The sequence below is a fragment of the Amblyomma maculatum genome, chromosome 6 (assembly GCF_055883805.1).
Source record: "Amblyomma maculatum isolate TAMU_Amacu chromosome 6, ASM5588380v1, whole genome shotgun sequence".
Classification (NCBI taxonomy): Eukaryota; Metazoa; Arthropoda; class Arachnida; order Ixodida; family Ixodidae; genus Amblyomma; species Amblyomma maculatum.
The window spans coordinates 94,522,516-94,549,159 of NC_139349.1; the positions used below are offsets into that span (position 1 = coordinate 94,522,516).

At 42.9% G+C, this 26,644-nt stretch overlaps 1 protein-coding gene across 1 annotated transcript in view; it reads left to right on the top strand.

Moving 5' to 3' along the window:
• Window positions 1-26,129, top strand: part of LOC146186300 (uncharacterized) — a 39,281-nt gene extending 13,152 nt beyond the window's left edge. The window contains exons 4-12 of the mRNA XM_084605652.1: window positions 4,167-4,214; window positions 6,587-6,689; window positions 12,635-12,744; window positions 13,863-13,895; window positions 19,875-19,910; window positions 20,515-20,674; window positions 21,255-21,293; window positions 21,605-21,636; window positions 25,932-26,129. Of these exons, the coding sequence (XP_084461778.1) occupies window positions 4,167-4,214; window positions 6,587-6,689; window positions 12,635-12,744; window positions 13,863-13,895; window positions 19,875-19,910; window positions 20,515-20,674; window positions 21,255-21,293; window positions 21,605-21,636; window positions 25,932-25,985 (615 nt within the window). The 3' untranslated portion in view covers window positions 25,986-26,129. The remainder of the gene's footprint in view (window positions 1-4,166; window positions 4,215-6,586; window positions 6,690-12,634; window positions 12,745-13,862; window positions 13,896-19,874; window positions 19,911-20,514; window positions 20,675-21,254; window positions 21,294-21,604; window positions 21,637-25,931) is intronic.
• The last annotated feature ends 515 nt before the right edge of the window (window positions 26,130-26,644 follow it).

Here is a 26,644-nt window from a genome sequence, read left to right on the forward strand (position 1 = left end):
AGCGGTCATGCTTATTACTTTTAGCGTGCTAATGCGCAGCGGTTTTTAAATCTTCTTTGCATTTCGCAGATATGTAATGCAGCAGAAATGTGGTTCTCATAAACAAAAGAAAAAATTACAGCACTGCATGTAAGTATGCTTAGGAGAGAAAATCGCGAATGCCACTTTACTGCATGGTTTTCGCTAACCGCATCTTCATTGTCATCACTAATATCATCACCTCTGTCGCTACCGTCATCATAATCATTGTCACTGACTGCATCGCGTTGTCATCGTTATGAATCTCATCAAGCTAACCAAGGAGAATTACAATCGGTTCTCGCGATCCCGAGGTGGACTAGTTTCAAGACTCGGAACTGTCAATTCGTGCGAACATTTCCTGCCAACGTTTCCTGCCGGCATTTCCGGCGCCCATCAGACTAGAAATGCTTAAAATATGAACCGCTGTAACGTTTATTAGAGGCGGTAGGCATCAACTGACTCAGTATTTGCCTACAACACGAGCTGTGAATTCAGGCTGAAGAAGCATGAGCTATTTTATTTACTGATGAGACATTCTTCCGCGCTCTTTGCGAATGCACTTCTAGACATTAAATTTTTCTCGTGCAGTTAGATTTTCTCTTGAGCCTAGTACGTACTGGCCAACTTTTTCTAATTGTCCGTAAAATACATGATTTTAGACGCGTCTACTGACTTTAGAGTCCAGCTTAGTAAAGGTAATTTGTATTTGCTTTGCGCTTTTGCGAAAAGACAATTTCTTTCATTCATGTTACAATCTCAAGTCGCAAAAACGCTCTGCAAAAAGCAAAAACGCAGAACACGAAAGTAACCCGCCTCTGCAAAACTTTCGCATGCCCGTAATCTTTATTATGTTTTAGTTTGTTGGTTACGTTATTGCTGTTCACGTCGCTTTATTGGTTTGTAGCTGCTGCGCAAAAAGTGGGAGGCTTCTTTTAAATGTGAAGAACAGCCATCGAAAGTAATTTATGTCCAGATATGGAGACGAGTAGGCTTGAATAGCTGTAAAATTTTCGCATTTAATTGGGGCTATGCTCGGGCTTTTATCGTCAGTGTATAACTACGCAGCAAAGATACAGTGTAAATATAACTTATGAGACCATTAACTGCTTTAAGCTTTCTCATATTCTAGTCCGTAGACCTGAATTCGAACGCTGTAGACAAGCCTGCTCACGTCGGTACAATTCATTCCACTGTCAGACTGATGCAGCGCATTTTTCCAGGAGCGGCCGTATCAGCTGCTTCCGAAATATTTTGCAGATGTTTATTGTATGGTTTTGGCCGTCTCTTTCACTAATCCGGAGTGGACCTTGTATGTAATGGGAAAGGATTGCTAAAAATAAGCATTCTGCATAGCTTGTTCCTACCCACTGAACTCCAGGTAGTTCGGGACCTTATTAAGAAAGGTATATGTATAAGTTACAGAGTCCACCTACTTCCAGATATGAATATCTCAGCGGATCATCGCATATACTTGGCCTCTCTCTATAGAGGCGTCGCATTCAGCTGGAGGTGTTCGGGTCGTGACATCGGCACAGCGGTCAATTGGTAGCTTCTGCTTTCATCTATGCTCGATTTAGTCTCGCACTTAATGCACATAGCTTGGAAACACAACCAGTGGGGAACGCGGACACAAGATAAACATTTCGTTCTTAGTTTCTTGGAGTCCTCTTGATTTCAGTGCAGCGATGTATACCGGTTATTTGTTACTCGGCTTACATCTACTTCATTTAGAGCCTGGATCATGCAAGGAAGTACGCGACAGCGCGGTTGCATGCGAGGCTTTTATTCGACGATGACCGCGTAAAGCGCCTCGCTCACTAGAAGTTGCAAGCTGCAGACTAATGAAGAAGCGATGGGCGCCGCCACGTAGCTTTCGCTTTCGACTCGAAAGGAAATGTAATCAGTGAGTACCAAAACCGCAAAGTGAAACAGTGAGAACGGCGATGCTGTTAATCTTGTGATAATTCGCGAAAGTGCAAATTTCTACAACACTTTGCTTATTGAAAGAAGCGTAGATAGGTCCCGCAAGTCCCGCAAGGATTTTCGTGCTCGAATGAATCCGGTGTTCCGTTATCGCCACCACCACCACCACCACCATCATCAGCACAATCATCATTATCATCATCATCATCACCACCATCATCCGGACTATACCCACCGAAGGGCGAAGGCCTATCTAATATTACTCCAATTAAACTGGTCATATGCTAGCCGCATCCACGTGATCCCTGCAAACTTCTTACCGGCACCTCATCTACCCACCTAACTTTTTGCCGCCCCCTGTTACGCTTTGCTTCCCTTGGAATTCAGCGACGATTGATTATCCTCTCCTCGCACGACATGCCCTGCCCATACCCATTTCTTCTTATCTTTAATTTCTGCTAGAATGCCATTAACTTGAGCGATTTCTCTGACCCACTCTACACGCTTCCTGACTCCTAATGTAACACATACCATTTTCCGTTCCATAACTCTCTGCATGGTTCTCAACTTAAGTAGAACCCTTTTTGTTAGCTTCCACGTTTCAACCCCATAGGTGAGAACAGGTGATATGAAACTGTTACATACTTCCTCCTTGAGTGATACCGGTAAGCTGCTAGTCAAAATCTACGAGTACTTGCAAAATAGTCCCCCTTCTCAATCTTATTCTCCGTGTTATTTCCCTTTCATGGTCCGGATCTGCGGTTAGTACCTGTCATAACTGAAAAAAAAAAAAAAAAAAATCGTCTAGCACTTCCAGCGCTTCGCTAGCTATTTTAAGAGGCTCTTAATTCCCGAAACTGTTGAATATTAGCTTGGCCTTATACATATTAATGTTTAGGCTCACCTTTCTACTTTTCCTGTCGAGATCATCCATCATTATATGCAATTCATCACTTCAGTTACGTCGCAAGGCAGTGTCACCAGCGAATCACAGATTACTGAGGCATGCTCCATGAAGACTTATTCCTAACTAACCCCATTCCAAGTCTCAGAATACTTCCTGTAAGCAAGCTTTGAATAGTACTGGGGAAAATTGTACTAACTCCTTCCGTCATAGCAATTTTTTTACCTCCTTTATTCTGAAAGTTCGTTACTGTGCAGTCGCTATAAATATCTTCCAGTACTTGCACACACGGCTCATCTACACCCTGATTTGGCAATGCCAGCACGATTGCGAGGTTTCGACTGAGTCACGTGCTTTCTCGTAATCATTTTTTATATGTCATGCCATACGTCAACTTACATATCGCGCTGATATAGGAGCCTAAACGAGTATAGGCTCCGGAAGTTCATCTATGAGGTGATGGCTGATACCGTCGTGTTGCAAAGCAAGGCTTTTAGACACGCTAGCCTTGCTTGCCCCGTCGGCACCGCAAGCTAGCGTCGATTCATGCCAGGTTGTGAGCGCCACCTGCTGCATTCCACGATTGGTGCAGCGAAGACTCAGCTGCTCTTCACCATTCTTGGTCCACGCTGTAGCCACCTGCCAAACTTGGCATGTGCAAAAGGGGAGACGGAATCCCCCCTATACTTGTTGCGGATGGAAGCGAGAGGCCTCCACACATTGAAGCCTCATAAATGAAATTTGTAATCTAGTTAACCCCCCCCCCCCCCAATTAATGGGAAATCACTTGTAATAACTCAACAAAGATTACAACAAAGGGGTTAGGCAGTTTGCTTAACAAAGTTAAGGGAAATTTTAATTCAGTAAAATGCCCATAGAAAACTATGTAGTAATACTTCTGAATCAGATGTAAATTGATGAAAAGCAGTTAAGCCCAAAGTGAGTAACTAATGCTAAACATTGGCAATTAGAAATAGTTATTATAAAATTTGTAATTTTTTGTTCATTAGCCAGTGAAATCATCTTGGTTGTTCCTGAGCCTTTATAATTGAGCTTGCGAGAAACAGTTCCACTGTTGCTCTTCTTTGCCACTTAAACAGTATAATTTAAATTGATGGAATAAGCTCGCCAAGGTCATGATACCTTTTCCTTTGCTATGTTTTGGGGCTCGGTAAATATCTGTCTCTGCACAGTTGGTTTATAAAAGTTGTCAAAAAAAAAAACGTTAACGAGAACACGTAAAAGCATCTAGTGAGTCGGCATCGTGCCTGAATAAGGATCTTCGCTTTAACAAGCTGAAAATTTTCATTTCTTTCAGAAAGAAGATTCACTGAAATATGCGATGATCTTGATTGATATCTTCAACGTATGTCTTAAATTTTTTTATAAAACGTTTCGCTTGTGCCTTACTCTATTGCTGCATCAATCTTGAATAACAGTTGCCAGTTAGAACCTGTTCTGTCAAATAGCCACTCTTGCTCTTAAAGTGAACAATAGAAAATCAATACGCACCGGTGCCTATATCAGAACTGAAATTAGGATTCAGATTATGACACTGTAAGGCGACTTTCTTTACGCATCTTACGAGTTAGGAAGCAAATTTAAATACAGGCATTCATTATTTAAAAAAAAATAATTGAATTTTTCGACTAGATGCTTGTATTCAATAATATAGAAGGCATTGCAGTGTCTGAATAAAATTTATCTGGAATAAGAACTTACACGCGAACGCTTAAATGCAGTATGCTTGGCTCTTAATAAATGACGCAATTGCTACCTCCGGAATAAGCATCAGCATTGTTTAACCCTGTAATCTGGCTAATTTTGTTCTCGAAAAATGCATCTCATGAAAGATTTTATGTTTCTAGTTTTCATTCACCTAGATATTAGAAATGAATTCTAAATCCAAAGTGTATAAAACACGAAAATAAGAAAAAATACGTGAATTATCAGCAGCATCATATCATCTAAGACAAAGCGGCGTCTAACTCTCAGAATGCTGTTGGTCTTTAGAATCACAGATGTTTACCACGCGTGTCGTCCTTGTGCGTCTGCCACAGGTGGCATTGGAGTTTATCTGCCTGTGTCTGACATGGACTTCCTGAAATTGAAGTGCCTGGCCATGTCGGTGTGGTCGGAAATTCAATATCCTAGTTGCGCTAGCATGATCTATTCGAACGCGCACCACACTGTACACGTAGCAGATATAGGTGCGTCCTCTCTGCAAGCGCTCTCCGGAGGTATGTTCACGTGATCATTGTGATTGTACACCTGTAAGCCAGAGAATTAGCAGTCTTTAAGACTGCCAGCTCTGGTTATGTGCTCGGCCGTAAGCATGGACTTCCCCATTCACCTGCTGCTCGAGACATCTATATAAGTAGGTGAGCGTGATACTGTGACCGCAATCGGAGTTATTGCCTTTATATCAGTTAGTTAGAATGTGTATTCCATGAAGGTATGGTATCATGAAAAGGGCGCTCTCGATGTTTACTCACCCTTTCCAATTTAAACAAACTTAGACGCTTCTGACACACTCGCGTTTCAGGTTATAGAGCTGGAAGTAAAAAAAATAAAATCGCTTTTTTGAAACTGCATTGACCAATGATGAATGCCCAACATGCAATGTTCCTTGGGGACGTTTAATGGTTATCATGCAAGATTAAAAAAATAATTTTTTTTGAGAATACTAAAACTGCTTTCGAATTCATTTTATCTGACCAGAAATTAGTTACAGCTATAAAAAATTTGCGTAACGTGAGCTCCTTCTTTTAAGTGGAAAATAACATGCCTGTGAAATCAGACCCGAAAGAGGAACTGGTTTTCATTATTATTTGATCAGGCGTCGAGCATCTGTTGGTCAAAGCGAAATTAAACCTTGTCTAATTTTTTGAAGAACAAAATCGTTGTTGAAACGAGATTCTGAGAAGTCGCGAAAACAGAAGTTTAAGCTCGGGAAGCTTAGTCTGTGATTGAAGACAAATATACAAATTAAAATAAATATATATTCGAGCCACACTTACACGTAAGAGAAAGCTGTAATATAATTGCCTTTACCTTTCTTCGCCTTTGGTGACGCATTTGAAGCCTGATTACCATCCTGATTGTGAGAGCACTACATAAAACATGTCGCCAAAGAACACTGTGAAATAAAAAAGGAATAGCTGATCGACTTGCAAAGGCAATGAGGAGAGCAATCGAGTCTGGATTGAAGCAAATGGACTGTGATGTCAAAATAAATCATATCACTAGATACAAATCTAACCAATGACAACAAAATCATAAAACGAAGGGCTACCTAAAAATGAGTGTTCAGACCCTGCGAATACCTTAAGACCCAAACAATCTCGCAGCTAGATGGTGGCGCATATTAGAGCAGGGATCTACTTTTTTAGGCTCAAACTTGGGGTGACCTTGAAGCTTAGCAAAGGTCTATCTAATACTTAATCTGCATACCGACAAGCTTCTTCTAGTGTAGTATGCTATGTTGAGCTGGTGTATAACCAAGTCCCTACCTGGACACGTGACCATGTCTAATCCCATTTGGTCGTGTAGGGTGTCTGATTTTTCATAACGTTGGGGATTACGTCATAGGCGTCCGAAGACGTCAGCTGCATATATGGTGTTAGCAACACAGACTTTCTCTCGTAACACTAGTCTTTGCGTTTGACCACATGTATGTTTTCTTAATTTGGGCCATCGAGGATGATTTCGCAACGATCTGTTCTTTTTTTTTTTCAGTGTATGTTCTATAATTTGGCAGCCAGTAACAAAGGTTCGGTGCCTGCGCTCGCACTTAAAAACTCTTTGTCCACGTTTTTCGTGTTTGGCCCGGAAGGATACCGTGAGTAAATTGTACCCTGCGTGTTTGTTTCGTGTTAATAATAATAATAATTGGTTCACAGGAAGGGAAAGGCGCAGTATCTGTCACACTTGCTATGTGGACACCTGAACCGCGCCGTAAGGGAAGGGATGAAGGTGGGAGTGAAGGTGGAAAGAGAGAAAGGGGAGCCGTAGTGGAGGGCTACGGAGTAATTTCGACCACCTGGGGATCTTTAACGTGCGCTGACATCGCACAGCACACGGACGCCACTTCGTTTCGCCTCCATCGAAACGCAGCCGCCGTGGTCGGGTTCGAACCCGGGAACTCCGGACAGTAGTCGGGCGTCTTACCACTGCGCCACCCCGGCGGGGCTTCGTGTTAACCTCTAGTCGATATGTTTTATAGGGGTCTCTTCAGTACCCATAAGATGTAATGCCACAGCATTGACGTGAGCATATCAGTGATGTTATTAAGCGATGGTCATAGTAAGTAGAGCAAGTGATTAGTGCTATGTAGTAGTGGTAAGTAATACAGTTACATAGTAGCGAAAAGTAGTAGAAGTAGAGTAGTGCCACCCTGTAGTTCTAATTAACAATGTAATCTCTTTGCTATCAACAATTTCTATTTGCTGCCCATTGTAAGATATGAGGCACGTACCTAAGATCTCGAAAAATATCACGCTAAACGAAAGCTCCTCAGCGGCGCAGAGTTAGATTGCCCGGCTAGCAAGCGAAAGGGTTCGATTCCGCACTATCACTTTATCTTTTTCGCGCGAGGGTTTGGCTTTCTTTGAATGCACTTCGTAACAATATACAAATAGACGCTTTGCGTAGTACTCTTTAGAGCGCATTTGCAAAAATATTGAGAGGCCAGTGAAATGAAAAGTCACAACGCGCAACTTGTTAGTGGCGCCTAGAGCACAGCAATAGCACGGAAACAGGCAACCTTCTCGCTTTATTGGAAGGCCTACAGAGACATGAAGACTGAGTTTTTGTCAGGCATTGAGTAATGTATTTGCAAAAGGTAATCCTAATGGACTAGAACGAACAGTAAAAAAAAAAGTGGCAGTGGCTTAGCTCCGGTTAAGTCTGGTAAATTGCGTTAGCAATGGCCGCATGGTAGCTTGTGTGGTTCGATAATTTGGCTATAGAGTAACACATGACACACAATGCTTACGACTGTTCTTCCGGCGATTCTTCAGACGAACTGTATAACGGAACCTTTTGTTCCCTCAGACTTGGTCGGCATGTATTACACACCATTGTATTTTGCACAGTCTCATCGTCCCACTCTGGGTAAGCTAACCGTTGTTCACGTTCTTCAGCAGTCTCTTGAGCCCGTTGCCGTTTTCTGGCTTCGGCGCATCGCCGATGCTTCTCCTTGCAAGACTGCACAGTAACTGATTTACCCCGACGCGAACTCCCATTTTTCTCCTTCCACTTTCACTCCTGTTAGCGATCGTCTTTTAATAATGCGCAATTCCTTACCCTGGGCGGCGGCCGTCCGCCCCTTGGACCCTGAGCGGTGCGTCCCGACCACCGCTTTGGCGCACGTGTCAGAATTAGACCTGCGCATGCAACATCGGACCTTGCTCGCATCGCATGTGTTGAGATAGTGCGATCCGGGGAATGCCAGGAGTGCGAAGTATGTGAGGACGCGAGTGAGCTGTGCGTCAGCACGGAGAGCGGACGCTTGAAAACTGTGTGAACGTGTGTGAGCACTCACCCCCTTCCTTCCCTTACGGCGCTGTTCAACCGCCGGGGTGGTGCAGTGGTAAGACGCCCGACTACTGTGCCGGAGTACCCGGGTTCGAACCCGACCTCGGCGGCTGCGTTTCGATGGAGGCGAAACGAAGAGGCGTCCGTGTGCTGTGCGATGTCAGCGCACGTTAAAGATCCCCAGGTGGTCGAAATTACTCCGTAGCCCTCCACTACGGCTCCTCTTCCTCTCTTTCCACTTTCACTCCCATCTTCCTCCCTTTCCTTATGGCGCGGTTGCGGTGTCCACAGAAAACGAGTGAGACAGTTACCGCGCCTTTCCCTTCCTATAAATAAAATCAGCTGCGACTCAAGGTCAAGCATGGCCATGAGCATGGCGTTGTGAGGCCGAAGCAGCGGCGCCGCTGCAGCGCGCGGCGCACCGACCTGTGCCGCCATCTGGCGGAGTCCGGCTGAAGCGATTGCTGTTCAAGGTCAAGAACGGCGTCGGCCGGGGATACGCGACTGCACGAAACCTGGCGCATCAAAGTTAGCTGAGCATAGATGAGCAAGTGGCACAGTGCAAACGCCAAAAGAATTCGCCGTCACTATCCCTCTAATGATAGACTTATTACGGCGTTCCACTTTGGTGATATGTTTTGTTTTGTATACAGAAATGGTGTGGATTGAGAGAACAGTTGATATTTTTCGTTTTATCGATTAAACGTCGATTAAAAGTGGTGTATATTCAGAGAATAATTTTATTATACATACTTGGACTGGTAAATTGGTTTACAGAAAAGGAAAGGCGCAGCATCGGTTACACGTCACCGTGGACACCTGACCCGCTCCGTAAGGGAAAGGAAAAGTGGGAGTGGGTGCAAATTTTGACTTTCCCTCGGTTTGTCGTATAGTGAACTAGAATACTAATTTTTCCGCAACAGGTCGGCCTTTGCCCGCAAACCCCTTCTTTACTTGCAGTTCACGTGTGGTGGTGGTTTACAGGAGAGGAATGACGCAGTATCAGTCACGTGTTTTCTGCGGGCACCTGACTCACGCCGTAAGAGAATGGAGGGAGGTGGGAGTGAAAGTGAAGAGAAAGAAAGGGTTTCAGGTGTCCGCAGAGAACTGTGGCAAGTTCGACTCCTTTCCTATGAACCAATTCACCATTTAAATATATAGATGTCCATCTAGAAATGTGATCGATACTACGCTTTTCCTTTCCTATATCATCATCATCAGCTGGACTGTAGCCACAGAAGGGCGAAAGCCTCGCTCATAATCTTCCAATTAAGCCATTATTGTGCTCGCTGCATTCACTTGACCCCTGTCAGCTTCAGAACCTCATCCACTCACGTGAAGTTCTAACGCCTCTGCTACGCTTTCCTTCCTTTGGCTTCTAATTTGTTACCGTTTTCAACCATCGGTTGTCCTCTCTTCGCACTACATGCCCTGCCCATGCCTATTTCTTCTTCATTTCTAATAAAATTTGACTAACTCGAGTCATTGTTCTGACACACTCTGTACGCTATCTCCGAACATCACACCTATCATTTCTCGTTCCAAAGTTCTCTGCGATGCCCTTCATTTAAGCGGAGCCCTTTTCGTTACTCCACGTTTCAGCCCCATAAGTGAAGTGAGGTACGATGAAACTGTTATTACTTTCCTCTTGAGCGCTACCGGTAAGCTGCTAGTCATAATCTGCGAGTACTTGCCAAATGCACTCCATCCCAATCTTATTCTGCTAGTAATTTCCCTTTCATGGTACTGATCTGCGGTTGCTATACCTGTCCTACGTAGACATATTTACCCACCACTTCCAGTGCTTCGCTATCTATTGAAAACTGCTGTTCCCTCCCTAGGCAGTTGAACTTTACTTTAGTTTTCTGCATATGGCCTACCTTACTGATTTTCCTGTCTAGGTCATCAATCATTCTTTGCATTTCATCCCCTGAGTGACATAGTAAACCAATAGTGTCAGCGAATTACAGATTACTCGGGTATTCTCCATAAACACTTATACTTACTGCTGCCATTCCAAGTCTGAAAGCTGCCTTTAAGCAAGCTGTGAATAGTACTGGACAGATCGTGTCTCCTTTCCCAACACCCTTTATTACTGGAATTTTATGATCCTCCTTATGCGAACTATGACTGCTGCTCACACGCTATATATATATATATATATAGATATATATATATATATATATATATATATATATATATATATATATATATATATATATATATATATATATATATATATATATATATATATATATATATATACTTTCGCGCACCGCTCGTCTACACCATTATTTCGTAATGCCTGCATGCCTGCCGAGATTTCGACAGAGTCCAACATTCTTTCGTAATCAATAATGCTATGTATAGGGGGTAATTATATGTTGAGGATTTTTCTGCAATCCGGTTGATAGTATGATCAATAGTAGAGTACCTCGGAGGCAACGTAGTACCGCGGCAACGCAGTTTTATAAAAGGACATCGTAGTAAACCGGCTGCCCATCTACCCTTATCTTTTCGCCTATATTTAGCAAGATTTGGAAAGGGAAAAGAAGTGCACTGAAAAACACACGGAAGGAAGAGAACGAGATGACAATCGAAGAGATCCGAGTAGATGCGAGTTAGCGCTTGTCGTGTCGTTTTCTTCCTTTCGTGTGTGCTTTTCAATGCGTTTGTTTTCCCCTTCTAAAGCTATGTACCGTCTAGCCCAGGTGCATGTTTAGCAAGCTTATAGATAAACTTACAGTTCATAGCTTATTCAAGCATCTCCTTGTTGTTTTCCTTAACAGCCCGCCAGTGTTGATCTCTTCCCAACAATTCTGCTGATCCATACGCTACCAGGAATAACTGATGCTATAACTCTACTGATGGAGGACTCGAGCGAGGCGCGGTTTTTATTATATCATGAAAGCTTTCTTTGCAATTAACTCTCGCATTCTGTCTCTAAAGCGAAATCTTCAGGAATCTACAGTCCGACTATAACCTTTATACTCAGTTACCTTACTGAGCGAGTTGAATTGTTCACGTTAGGGGAAAGTGTAACTCAGCCAGTGTTTATTAACCAGGTTATGCCATAGGGTTTAATCGTGGGCCGCTTCTTTTCTCAGTACGCCATAAAAATTCTACTTTAATTTTGAAAATTTACTTGCACTTTGTTTGATAACAACACCCTATACAGTCGCGACCGAAACATATATGACCAATGTTGACCGTGAAATTACACTTGGTTGAGATCGAAATAATCGCCGGAATTATTCCTCAAAACCACATTTTGTGGTCTTTTATTCGCATCGTAGTAAACAGATTGCTGTTACTCCACATTGTTATGTCAGCTACCTCAAATCGATTTTTAATTGTGCTTTCCATTGTGACACCATAATACTCTAACATCTGAGATATGCCTTATACTATGAATAATTATGGAGAAAGTCGCTTTAGGCACACGGTTGCGTAAGATACTCTCCACAACATGTTCTTTGTCCCTATTATGTTTCTTCTATTCACAGCTACCTAATGTATATCATTTCGTGGGTGGACGTGTTACTAATACCTCAAGCATCCGCCATTAAAAAAAAATAGTGCACTTTGATTGCTTACTTGCCCTATTCACTAGCACAGCTGTCCACTCGTATTAAAATCCCAATAGCCTTCCTTTACTCAGCCCGCTTCAGTTGCAATTTGTTTCGCTCTTCCACCGTGCGCGTATGGAAGGCATTTCAATCACTGTAATTCCCCCATCTTACTTTAGAATGCCTTCTTGCTACATTTTCCCAGGACGACAATTTGCTGCTTCTCAAAGTTATTGTAAGCAAACCCTTTTGTTTTCTGCAGTAACGTCATGGTACTCACTGCTTTCGTGCATTGATTCCATAGTTCGGGGTTTACAATGTGGCCTTAAAATTTTTGTTAGCAGTTATAACCAAGCTGTTGGGCTATATTTTTGAATTTTTAATTGTGTTGCTGTGTGTTTGTATTCGGCACATTGGTTTAGGAGGGCCCCCTGAAAATTTTGATTTGGGACCACCTGCTGTAGCAATGTACTGAATACCCGCTTTTATAATGTATTGCATTCGATAAGAAAACGTGAAACATTTAAACTTATTCCAGACAAGAACGAGGACTTTCACTCAGCAATCACAATTAGCACAGGTCGAGAAAGCGTGTAAACGGTTAAATTTTGCAGCGTCAAGGGAAGAAAGCAAGAATAACAGTGAGACACTGAACATTCATTTCTTTTTTTGTTTCAAGAATACCTCGTAAGTGATGTGGGCAATGCTTTAAACAACTCGTTCGATCCTGAATCAATAGTAATCGAAAGGTCAGCGGTTGACATCTCCCTCAGCGAGTGCCCAGAGCAGGTGAGTGTTCTCACAGCAGGTGTTTGAGGAATATCAGTATAATGTCGACGATAAATTATTTTCCTTAAAAACATTATCTGTGTCCAAAGGTTAGTCTTTTCGTTTTTTAACGCTCAGAATATAAATTTTCTTGAAATATTTAATCAAAGCGTTTTAACACGATTCCTAAGAGAAAATCCCAATGATGGTTAATCCTAAATGCTCGTAGAACAGCGGAAACGCCGCGCAGATAAGTCAATTACTGCAAGATTATGACTATATTTTTACAAAACGGCAAGCCGATGACAACAGGAGAACAGAGGACAGAAAGAAGATGTTCGATGACAGTGAGATGATGTTTAATGAAAATGTCAGTGGGCTTAGCGCGAGCGCTCCTGCCCGCGCCACTGCTCGCTTCGTCTTCCTTCCTCGTCCGTAACAATATGAGGACGAAAATAGGAGTTTGGTCAAGGGAATTAGCCCAAACTGGTAATACTCTTTTTCCAGCAAAAATAATTTATCCGTCGAATATTTCTAAATTTTGTGTTTGTTGGTAAAAGCGAGCAAAAATATTTTTTAGTTTGAAAGAAAAACATTTTAAAAATTTCTTGAGAGGAGCCGTGAGTTATGGAAAGCATACGGACTCGAGATTTGAATGTTGAGTTCGGAAAGAAAACCATTTACTGAATAGACTGTTAGTACTTTCTGAATACCGCTCACCAAAATTGAATAAGATCTACACCGCGATGACACCATGTGTGGCCTTAAATGAAGTGCCTATTTCATTCATTCTTGTTTCCAAGTCAATTTGTTCTTATAAAAACGCGAGCGGACACAAAGGTATGCACAACAAATGAATGAAAAATGAAACAATATTTCGTCATTTTTTGGAAAACATTTTCTTCACTGTTATAAAAAACATCGACGTAAAGTACACCGACTGTGCCACGTATCAAGAATACATCTGCATTTGAAGTGTCGCTTTAAAACTAGAGCTCTTCACCCTCTTCTCCCTGTAGCAGTAGCTAAATGTACAATAATAAGACAAAAACAACAGGATGCAGACAGTAAAATATGCGTCTTCAAGACCTGTCATATGAAGCTGTCGGCGATCAATCAACAATTTCCTTTTCTTTCAGTGCAAGGTTCCTGAGAACCCTAACGACAACAACGTAAGTTTTTCTTGCCAATAAGCAAACTCGAAGTGCACCCAACTGGGAGCACCGCTGGGAAAGGAGAACTGCTAATGCGAGCACAAGTGTCTGCAGGAGCATCTCGATTATTGGACATTCATAGCGGGAAATTCCGTCGACCAATGTGATTTTTGTTCCAGCATAAGCATTTCTATAAAAAGCTTGAACGCGGTTCGTCATACCGTTTCATGATGACTGGAGAAGGCTGCTTTTTCTGCCCGGAAATGGTGTATTTCTAAAAACACCCGTCTACCTTACTGTTCGCATAGCTTATCAGAGACAGGAAGCTGAAAGGCGGCCCGAGAACACATGGCGCAAAGTTCTACGCGAGGAAATTCGCTGCCCTTCAATTTACATTCTTCGCGCCGTCTAGAGTTAGGCAGCTACAAAAGCAGCGTTCTGTGCGTGCAAAACTGATAATTTCATGATAACGTTTGTTCAAACTGTTTCTTAATTTGAAACAATATGCGAGCATTGGGATCACAGAACATTAGATACCATCGCACAGTATGGAGGCATCTGTGAAACCATGAATGGTCAAAGAAAATGCCGACTGTAACATTATTTTATAATGACGAACACAAGTGGACCAAGAGCCAAGCCCTGCGGGGGACACTAGAGAAAACTGTAGTTGTAGGAGAGTAGTTGTTATTGTTAACAAACTGATAATTACTCTTTTGGAAACAGGACGCTCATGTTGTAGAGAGTGAAATCAAAATTCTGCAAAATTTGTTTAAGCCACCCTCATTAGGTACACTACTAAAAGCGTTCCAAAAAACAAGCCAGATGACGTCAGTCTAAAAGGTAGTTAAGGTTACGATTGGTAGCGAGCAAGGAACCTTGGGATTCACATCAGGAGCCGCACCGAAAGCCATGCTGGTTGGCAAAAACCGAAGGATTTCGAATCAAGATGTATTGCGACTTGTCAATACATATTGCTGCCTTGGTAGTTTGCATGCTGTGGATGTTGCTGCAATTGAATGATAGCTACTACAATATTGACGTTGATTTCTTTGAAAACTGAGACTACTCAAATCTGATTTTAGTCATCTGGAATTGGGCGGGGGGGGGGGGGGGGGGCTGTAGCAGTAGAGTGCTCAGCGATTGTTTTCATTATATGTCTCGAGACATCCTTGGCGCCTTTCAGTATCTTAATATCATCCGGTCCGAGGACACTTGACAACTTCAGCTTATCAGATAGGTTTGCTATTCCATAAGAAGTTATCGTAAGGCGCAAACCAGCGAAAATTTCAACTTGGATATAAGATGAATGTCTGCGGTAGATTCATGGATAAAACTTGACAAACACAAGAGTTTCTCACTAACCTCGTGAGCGTGATGGAACTTTGGAGGAGTAATTGTTAGTAAAAGAGCTACAAATCGGAGAATTCTTCAGTGACACCTTAGTTTTGTAGAAACCTTTATGGTTGAATGATGGCGTGACGTTCAGGGGGATTATAAAGCGTTTTGAGTGTGAGGAATCTCTCACGTGTCCGTGAAGCACCAGAAATGCTTTTCCCACTTCAATGCACTGGTCAAGAGCTTTCCTTGATGGAAAAGCCGTTTGTTTCATTTTAAACGTTTCTGAGAATTTAAGAAAGCTTGGGCTTCCTGGCCGCACTTCGAATGCACATAATAGGTACATGTGTAATTATGAGTAAAAATATACTGTGCTTGAAAATGAGCCAATTTTACGAACCCTTCTCTCGAAAGCGTATATGGCGAAGTTTGGAAGATCTTGTCAAACAGAATGAAAAGTCTTTTTTTTTTTTTTTCGTCAAAACAATTATGCATGGTTTGGGAGTATCGATGGGCGAGGAAGATATGTAGAACAATGTACAGTGATTGCTGAAGCCAGCAGTGCACGATAATAGCGTTCTCCATTCAGGGCTCGGAGCAAAAAGGCAAATATTTTAGGCAAAATGGTGCCCCGAAACTGTGCGTGAAGGTGAATGTAAAAACCTAATAAAAAACCTTCTCAATTGTCAGTATGTGTGAATAAGCAAACCGATTAAGCTCTAAAGCTGTAATGTCGTCGCTTAGTAAGTAAATGGCCAGGGGAAAGCATTGTTTAGACCCTGTATTACCGAGTACAGGTGACTAAGAAATTCAATTTCGCTGTCTGAAGCGCGATAGCATACATTGAATAGGATTGTAGTCTGCAGAAGCCATATGTTAACAGAAACAATGTCATGATTGGAGGTGATGAATGCGACTCACTTTATTGTAGTAAAAGGTGTAGGGTCCTCCGTCGTCGATCTGCAATGTTGCAATACGGTATCCCAGCCGACAAGAGATGCATGCTACATGGGCGTTAAAGCGGAAACCATATGGCGGGTACATTCTATGCGGCAGCAATCAAAGAGGTCAGCAGGGCACGACATTGTTACTGAGAAAGCACTACTTGGGCAGAAAACTGCCCCGAGGTGGTAACTAACTTGCGCAGAGACACTGTTTAATGCAACTTTTGGACGCTCCGGCGTGTCGCCATGACGCTTTAAGTATAATATAAATATTAGACAAGTATAGGTTTAACAATATAATTTCTTTACTAAAAAGTTAGCCCTGCCTGGTGTTTTCTCGGTCCTTTTCGAAATCACCACCTGCCAGGGGCACGTTTAAGGTTTCCAGAATCTGTAAGTTTTCCAACTGTCGATGACGCCAAAGCCAGCGCTTACGACATCAGACATTTTATTTTGAAGCGGAAGCTTCACGAGGGCAGCCAGCTCGAGCAATCAGCGTCACTGTCGATGGGAGCCTGAAAGAGCGCCAACTCGGGCCTCTTCTTTCATGTGGAAGGCTGACATTAAAATCAGCCTGCCATGAATTGCCGTTACCCATATGCCACGGGTAGGAGCTGCTAACTCTGGTCTCTCCTTTCATACCGGAGGGTGATGTCAGAATCAGCCTCCAGAACCCTTTGCATTCACATTACCCCTAGGACACGCAGGCACGTCCGTACGGCTTGGTTCAAGCGGGACTCTATATGTGGGCTGGTAGCTTAGACTTTCATGTCATACCCTTGAAGGCTGAGCTTAAGTGTCCCCAATAATGTAGCTCCTTACACTGATAGGCCGTGATAGGGGAATGATGTGGCAGTCAAAACGTTGATCTAGGTTTAACCAGAGCTAAACCACAGCTGATTTTTATTACACGGTGGCACTGAAAGATCATGTCTGATCAGATCGGTGGCGGCAAAGAAAATCCGGCGGTGAAATCAGTGAGCGTCTTCAAAACGATGAGCCGCGTGGTCTTGTTACCACTATGTCAGCGTGTTTCGTGTTCATGGAAAACTTCTAGTTTTATTTTCCACGAATGGCGCTCCCGATGAGGCGCACTAATGTCATTTGGAGGTTATTTAGAGCGTGCTATACCCATAGGTAGTACTAGAATGATTTTAACGCAAGATGTTTAGTACACTATGTCGGGGAAAATTGTCCGGTGACGTCAGCGGTGTCGACCATATGAAGTCACGTAGCCTAGAAGTGAGTGTGCCTTTTCGAGTTGATAGTTAGCTGGGAACGTTACCTGACATTGATTGATCAGCGGGTTGATCGGAGGACAGTACAAGGGGAACAAGACGACGACGACGAAACGAGTAGTTGCTCGCAAGAGAGGGCGTGACACGTATCACGCATTAAGCGTGCAAACCCGCAACTTATCATTCCCCGTAGAACCGTAAAAGGATCAGCATTTTTAGGACAACAGCACATTCATTGGCCTAAAGAGGTGCGCGTATTCATGCGATACAGCCGAAAGTGGGCCAGCAGTATTATCGAAAATTGTCAAAGAATTCCTCTACCAACATTTAAAGAACTATTTAAGTATCCCTGAAGCAGTCTGAAACCATTTGTTGGGCACCAGAGCGTAGGAGCTGTTTTTGCTTACGTCGTCCCAAGACTCTCATACCACAGAAATATGGTTTAGAATTAAATACTAATTAATTAGTGCCACACAAGATGAATGCTGTATTTAATTTGCATGCCCTCAAATCGGTCATTTACATATAGCCTCGGATGGCCAGTATCAGATTTTTCACAAGGCAGCTTTAATGGCACATTGGAAGAAACTCTTCTCGTGGTTTTCCAGCAACCAGACACTTTATCGCATATAATTAGCCGCCATAGCTTGAAGTTTGTTTTCGTCCTGTTCTTCCTGTCACGAGCGGCCCTTTTGTGCGTAATGAAATTGCTATAATCAAGTGGCAATGCAACACCTGTGAACGTGATAGTGAAATGCTACCAAAACCATGACAAGTAAAAATAGTCTGCGTAGCTTTCACATTCCTTACTGCCCAGGTCCTTCGGTTATCAGCCCACGAAAGTTCTGAGCAGTGTGACTACAGCACAAGAATACGCAAACGACACAATGTGTCATGCGGCGAGAGGCTGTTAAAGAGCAAGTGCCGAAACAGTGTATATTTTAGAGGAAATTCAATCGCATCCTTGTCCTCAATCTACAGAAATACATTAGTAACAAGGAGCAGAATGGAAACATGTTTTTTCTTCACACTTTTCTTGTTTGTCGGTCGCATTCAGGGATCCTTTTCATAGGGCCCTCCCATCTTTTTCTGCACAACGATCTTGAGAGAAGCCGGAAACTATGAGCCCCTTTTGCGTCAATCCGGTGTACAAAGGACGCAAAAGCTGTTCATCTTCCTGCGCTCAAGCTAACAAGTGAACGTCAATATCTAACGTATTCACGGGATTGTGGACATATAATGCGCATAAAGGCCGCAAATTACGCACCACTGCAGCTTGCTTGTGCCAATATAGCGGCCGGGCGGCGCGAGGTTTCGCAAAGGCTGTCACCAGCCTGGACTATGGCGCTGCCATCAAGGCACCCTAAGTGAGATACCTATACTCCTAGGCGATGGAAATAAGCTGTGGGCGAGAAAAGACAGAACAGGGAGCGTAGAGAGGGTGACAGGTCGAGAGCTATGCCCAGGGAGAAAGGGAGGAAGGAGACGCTGCAGCTGCGTTGATGTTTTTGGTTTGGTTTAATGGGTTTTAACATCCGAAAGAGGCTCAGCCTATGAGAGAAGCCGTAGTAGAGAGTTGCAGAAGTTTCGATCAACTGGGGTTCTTTAACATGCACTGACACCGCACAGCACACGGTCACCTTGCTTTTCGCCATCATTGAAAAGCGGCCGCGGCGTTCTGGATTCGATCTAGTATCCTTAGACACGGTAGTCGAGAACCATAAACACTACACAACCGCGGCGGGCTTGATGCACTTGGGTAGCATCTATTCGGCTTACACGCAGGAACACTTTCGATCGGCGCCTAGTGCCACATTTGTCAATCCCAGCGCACCAAGGAGAGGAAACTCGGTCATCCCGGTGTGCTGGCACAATAAATGAATCAAAGTGATTGAGAGCAAAAACAAATAAATAAAATTCCTGTCATTTCTTTGCATAGACGGTAACAAAAACACGTAGCATGCTGAATAATGTAAACTCACGCCTACGGGCTTAATAGATCTCATAGGTTGCCTTTGAAATTTTTGCCAATAACATGACCTGCTCAAGAATTGGCTGGCTGCTTTTCAAGAGATACCGTCCCTAAAGGTAATTTCCGATACTAGGCCCTTTCAATTAGAGGAGCTAAAAACGCAAGAAAGCATTTCTAGCCGCCCAATGAGCTCATACACTCGAAGTTTTTCTCAAGCGTCAGCGTAGATTTGAATATGGGTGAAGTGATAAAGACCTCTGAGCATGCATACTAGCAATCCCCGCGGAGCGCTTCAGAGCTGGCTTGAGCGGTGCTGTAACATGGCTCACGGGGTTGCGTGCCTGCATATATTCTAGATCGAATCCTAAGGGGCACAAGAGGTAAATACACTGCAGCTCCATTGCAATGCTATTGTCGGCACATTGAGTGCTTTTTAAACATTGAGGCTTCGTGGCGCAAATTGTGGCATCCGTAATAAAGGCTCACCACCAAATTTCTTTTCCAGACCGTGTACCTGGAACGAGTCAACATCGCATTTCCAGTAAGGATGCAACGGAATGCCCTCCGTGGACTTTCTGGCCTTCATTAGCGAGCAGCTGTATAGTTGTAGAAACATTTTAGGAACATTCAGCTATTAGCATTGAAACCGGGATATAAATGATAAATAGCGAGGTGGCTGCTTGCAACACACGTGTTGCTCTATTTCAGCACTAGGAGTTTACAGGCATCACGATTAGCACATAAAGAGCCTATATGCCCTTAATATACGACCTACATAATTCACAGAATCTGGAATTTTAGATCAGAACTATAGATGTGGCCTGCCTTGAAAGAACAACAGTATAAGTTGTTTCGCTTTGTGCGCAAGATGCATAAACATCACGTCTTTTTGGCTCACTATTGTAACAGGTGGCTGCTTTCGCTGAAATTAAAGTGCTCACCTTGCAGGGCAATGCTGCGGAGTTTTAATGTGAAAGCTTTCAAATAAACTTGCATAAAAAAAACACACGCACACACAGCCAGCCCTTTTGAATCTGCACTGGTAACCTTATCTTCTTGTTTCGGCTATTATTCTTCTTCAATACATTTTTTTAACTTTTTGTCGCTCCGACGTTTATCGCCCTCTTCATTCACGCTTCTTACAGTGTTTGTACGCCCACTTTTGGCGATACTTTACAAAAGACCAAAAGGAGGCATATATAGTACGTATGGCCGACAACGTTCTGAACTCGGCCCTCATTTTCGAAACAAGCACCCAGGATGACGTTATGAAAGAAGTGGAGCGTATACTTAAGCGTGTATCAAGTGAGTATTATAAACAGGCTTCTTGGGAATTATGCTGTACATTACCCGCTGTCTGGTGGTGTATTCTACAGTTTTAAAATATGGCATTGTTAACTTCCCCGTAAACGATGCTAATATCGTGGCAGGTGACTGAAAGTTGTGGGACATTTGTGCATCGCGCAATTTAAGGATAAAATGGTGCATTTTAAGCGCAGTTGACATCACCTCAGCTATGAGTTGCGAAAATAGTCATTGTCTATTTCGACGTGGCGACAATGTTCCCACCATGATTTCTTGAGAAGCTGCTACGTCCATTAAAATGCCCATCATACTTTGATTTTTAATCAGGAGCAGCTACATATCGAAAGGAATTGCTTTTTCCTTGCTGATTCCTGACTGATTTCTGAAACTGAAACAGTTCCCATTTGTCCACCGAGTCACTTAGCCTCGCTACTAAAGATCGGGGAGTGAGAAAACCAATTCAGGCAACTCAAGTCATTTTGTGAACATGGCTGTACCACCAATTTGGCTAGGCAGCCATACAGTGACGTGATATGAAAAGTTTTAACACATGAAAGCTTTATGCACTCTTTTATTTTAGATGATACCAGTGACTTTGGCGAAAACAAGACCGAATATAGTAAGTAGTGCAACGCCTCTCGGCTATTTTCTATACCGCGCAGATGGCTAAACCACCATCTTTGGCTAAGCAGCCGTACAGTGACGTCATATGAAACGTTTGAACACATGAAGGCTTATGCTCTCTTATATTTTAGATGATACCAGTGACTCTGGTGAAAACAATACCGAGTATAGTACGTAGTGCAACGCCTCTCTGCTATTTCTTATACTGTGCAGATTCCTACACCGGCATCTTTGCCACGCAGCCGTTCAATACTGCCATATCAAAAATTTTAACACATGAAGGCTTATTTTCATCTTTTGTTTCAGCCGACCCTGATGATGAAGACGAGCAACAGATAGTAAGTCAGGAAACTCCTTACTTCTATTTTATATATGCGCAAATTACTACGCCGCCAAATTTTACGCGTAGCCATACTTAGCGTCATTTGAAAAATTTGACCGCATGAAGGATTATTATCACTTATGTTTCAGCTGACGCCAGTGACTGATACAAAACAAGAACGAGCGGAGTATGTCGTGCTACTTCTCTCAGTTTTCCGTATAGGGGGTATTCACGTGACGTCACAGCTGACGTCAGTATGCAGTCGACGCTATATTTGCGTCCTGTTCTGACTAGTACTAGTACGGGCGGCGGTTAGCTTAGCTGTTCGCGCGCGTCCGTTTGCTCTGCCACTCTGTCTCATGCTAGCACCGTTGTTATGAAAACTCAGTCGGTATTATGAGTGACAGTTTGATTTATCGGCAAAGTGTGCGCGATGCGGACAGAGACCTGTATAAAACAAAACTTTGGTATCGACCCGTGTGCAGTCGATATGCGCAACTGCACGGTAAGCGTCGGCCTGTGCCCACGCATAGATATGTGCGACATTCATGAATTCCTTGTCTTACGGACGACCTTCGTCACAAGAAACCAATAGCAAGCCTACTGACCACTCGAAAAATGCAACTACGCTACAAGCGGCTGGGTTAAGAGCCGCGGTTGAAGCAGACGAACTCGCTCTTTGTGCAATTACGTGCGTGCCGTCCAACGTTTATACCAACTAAACCGCTGAGTGTTTGTAGCTGATATTCTGCATAGAAATGGCGTTTGGTAGTCAGTATCTTTTATACAAAACTTGTTTCGTGTACTTGCCTCAATCGATCAGAAGAAGTCGGATGTTTGCATCGTCTGTGACCGCAGCGAAGCGCTATCACTTCTTCACGAGCACAGCATTTTACCGATCGCTTCACTGATTACCTCTAGTCTCGCAATCCTACTTTATAAAGCTGTGCACAACACCATACCCTCAATTGTAATCAACAGGGAGGCCCTCACCAACAACAATCAAACAAGATTTGCTAAGGACAACAATTTTCTATTACCAACCGTTCGAACAAACTACGGCAAGCACACGGCTCTTTTTGCTTCTTTACAAATTTGGAATAACCTCCCTTCTCATGTCAAGCAATCCCCATCTCTGTCCGGTTTTAAACAACAACTGTTATCCGTATTATCACAATAGTGTCACATTCAAACAAGTTTTTTCTTTATATACTTACCGCTTTGTTCACATTCAATTGATGAGTGTTTTCATATGCCCGTAGGTAAGACGTATCACTTTGTATATGTATCTTTGTATGAATATGTATCACTTCGTATACTTAATTTTAACAATACCGGCCGCGCATGAAATTTTCGAGCTTGTATTGAATTCATATTCTTTTGTTTTTACCATATTGTGTTCGCCGGTTTTGCCTCTTTTGACTGCTTTTGCTGTACCAATAATAATTTTTTTCATAAGCTTATACATCCATCCATAGGAGGTCCCGATACAGCCTTGAGCTCTGGGACCTCCTTCTGTATTATTTATGTAATACCTGTTTCATGAATAAACAAACTTCTTCTTCTTCTTCTTCAAGAAAAAAAAAAAAGGAAGCAAAAGAAATCGCTGCCACAGGCCACAGCGATGACACTGGTGGCGCCACCTCGTTGCCTTGCGGGCTCGAAATAACTTTTTGCAACAAAACTCTTGAAATACAGCGGTTTTGGCCAAGCTAAACTTGATTTGTTATTAGAGATAAATAAGTTTGTAAAGTTCTTCAAACCTTCTGCAAAACAACTCTGCCCGCCTACGTTTCTTCGCCGAATCTGCATGCGGTCTGCTTTGATTACCAGCCGACACAGACGATGCGAACATCCGACTTCTTCTGATCGAATGAGGCAAGTACGACAAACATAAAGTTTAGCGAGCCCTCTATGAAGGATTTTATTGCAGCAAAACACGACGAGGAGGTGTTGGCGGCGCGCTGCATGTATGCGCATGACTGTAAGCGATACCGTGCTGCTCTTTTACCGGGAATGCGTCTTCCGAGTGCGTGAAGGACAGTCGTGCACGGATAGTGACAGGAGCTGGCTGCTAAGGCACATCCGGAAGGTTTCAGTCCAGCCCATTTTGACATACATTTCTCATATTCCATGATACTTGTGCGGTTGAGCCGTGCCAGCCATACGTGACGTCGCATCTCGGTGAGGTATCTCGTTCGAGTGAAGTTGTTCGTGTGTACTTCCGGTACCTTAAAATGCCGAGGTCGTTCGCGCAGCTCTTCAGCTTCCGTTGTTTACACTGTGCACCCGTCTATTACAGTCTACGATAGCTCAGTAAACAACATATAGCTGCGGATTCCACTGCCTGTAGAACCGCACGACAGCACTTGATACGTACGTTCGCCCTGGTCGTTCCGTGGACCCAAAAATGGCCGACTGTGCCTCAATTACCCACAATGCAGCGCGTCAGTGAATACCCCCTATACCGCAGAGATGGCTACCCCACCACCTTTGCCACGCCGTCGTACAGTGGCATATCTATTGAAAGATTTAACGCATAATAGCTTATGTTGTGTTACGTTTCAAGAAACACCATTCACTAATATGCAAACGAGGACTAAATTGAGTCGTGCTATTCCACTTGGTTTTTGTCATGCCGCACAGATTCGTGGTGAAAACATGCAACGCTTATGTGTGGCCTTTAGCAATCAATCAAAACAGTTAATCGTCTATTAATAACTAGAGCCCAAAACTTTCGTGCTCTTAGTGTGGTTATGGTAATGTTGAGTAACCTTTAGTTTGCCTTGAAACAGTTCTACTTATCATCTTTAGTAATATCATTCACATCGCTTTTCCGGAAAGCTACAGACTCGTCATTACTCTAAGGAATTATTTCGCACTTTTTGTGTTTACAAACACAACTAGCCTCACGTTTTTGGTTCTGCTGGCGCCGTTTTGTCACCGAGAAGCTCCTAACCACGACGGGCGTTATGCGCATCACGAGAACAGCAATGGACGAATTGATGCTTTTTGTTTATTTTTTTATTTATTTTTATTTATTTTTTTTTATTTTGTAATAATTGAGTGCTTCTGAGTGACCCCGTTGGGCATTCTGCGTCGGTGAAGACAGCCTGGGATATCAATTGGATTGCAGCCGGTGATCTATGGCGTATATCGATGACAATATCGGTAGTAGTTTTTTCAGACAAGCTTACCAATCTGTTTAGGTATTGTCAGTGACTCTTCATTTAGTGCCGATTCGTCGATTTCCATTTCATTTGCTATTTTATATATGTGCAGCTCCTTTATGCAGAGCTACACACGTGAAAGGTTTGCCTTTAGTTTCTTATACTATGTGCTTGGTGCTGTGAGCGGAACTTTAGCTCCAAAATGATGTTTTCAATTGGTTTCTTTGTCTCATGCCCGTGTCCTGCACATTGAACAAAGAGAAATTTGGGCGCGCATTGTCATGCCCACTAGTTTGCAAACAAGTTGACGGTTTTTGTTTTAAACTTATATCTTTGCTTTGTATAAAGGTAAATGAGCCTAGGGCATTCGTTGAGGGGATCCATGGTTTGCCACATAATATTGCCAGTAGGAGTAGCCAGTAGCATTCGCGCGAACCGTTTCTGGTTTCTGAAGGTTTGGCTTTTTTGCAACTATAACTCATTCTCACGGAATAATATTTGCCCTAAGAAATAGTCATTTCATTTCATTTATTTTCCTTAAAGGCCCGGTGAGGGGCATTAATCGTTAATTATATTACGTAGCTTGCACTGAGGTTCCTTTTTCTTCTCTTGAACCTGATGCTTCTGCCTGGAATGCCCCAACGGTGGCGTGACAAGCGTAATTTTATAGCATACCTATTCTTGAACAGTTGCTCAAAATGGCTGAATAAGAATATAACCGTTGCATGGCTGTATATTGATCAGTATTTAAATAAAAAGTGTTTGAGGTAGTTTGGGCTGCCAGTCCTTCAAAGAATTCAGGACTTGTGCATAACCCGTAGGGATACCACACATAAACATCGCATAACCTATGATTGAAATGGCGCATAGTATGTAGTGTTTTCTTAACTGTCCATTTGCAAAAGCTAAAAGGGAACTCTACATACTTCGCCATGAAAGGCTCTTTTCCGCAAGCTAAGGTTTAATGATCACAGCTGAATATGCGATGTAGGAACGACTTCTCTGCGGAAGTTTTTTTCAGAAATCTGAAGCTGAGTATCGCACACAAGTTTTCATGCGGGCTCGCAGTTGTATGTATACAAGTGCACATGCTGTAATACGTTTCTCTGATGAAAGATACATTCCTTCACTTATTTTTCAGTTTTTTCCAAGATTCAGGCAGCGGACGTTCCCCATGATGCATAGATGGTTGTAATTCAGTGCTACAGATGGAGCGACAAAACCAGTTTTCACCAGATTAGTGCTTGGGAAAGGGGTGGATACTGTTTTGCGAGAATTTAGCTGGTCGGATCGAAGAAAAAAGGTCAATAAACTCCTGCCATTGACCACTGTGGTTGTATTAAATGCATCTGATATAAGAGAGTGCCTCTTGTTTTCAGAACCTTTTTTTATAATTTCTAGTATTGCATTATGTTTTGCTGTTCGGCCAACATTTGCATCTGCTCCTGCGACATCGGAAAACACCCTGCAATCCGGGTACAAAGTTGGCCTCTGCCGGAATTCTCTAATCATTGTTGCCATTGTTTAGCTTGCTTGGATGCCAGACAGCGGACAGCTTTATTTTGTAAGTGTTGGTTATTGGAAATGTAAATTATTCACGCAATATACTGGAAGCCAGCAGTTGTGGAGGTCAGGATTGTCAACAACAATACTCATTGTGTAATACTTTTCTCAAAATTTAATCTATACTCCTTCAATTATGGAGAACAATAAATAAAGGCAGAGCTAATAGTACATTGGTAGGTGCCATGCATCCGAAGCCATACCAATCATATACAAAAAAATAAAAATAAATAGAGCTGCGCTGAAGGTGAATAAAGTATTAACCTCTATCAGGGGAAGAATGCGAGAACA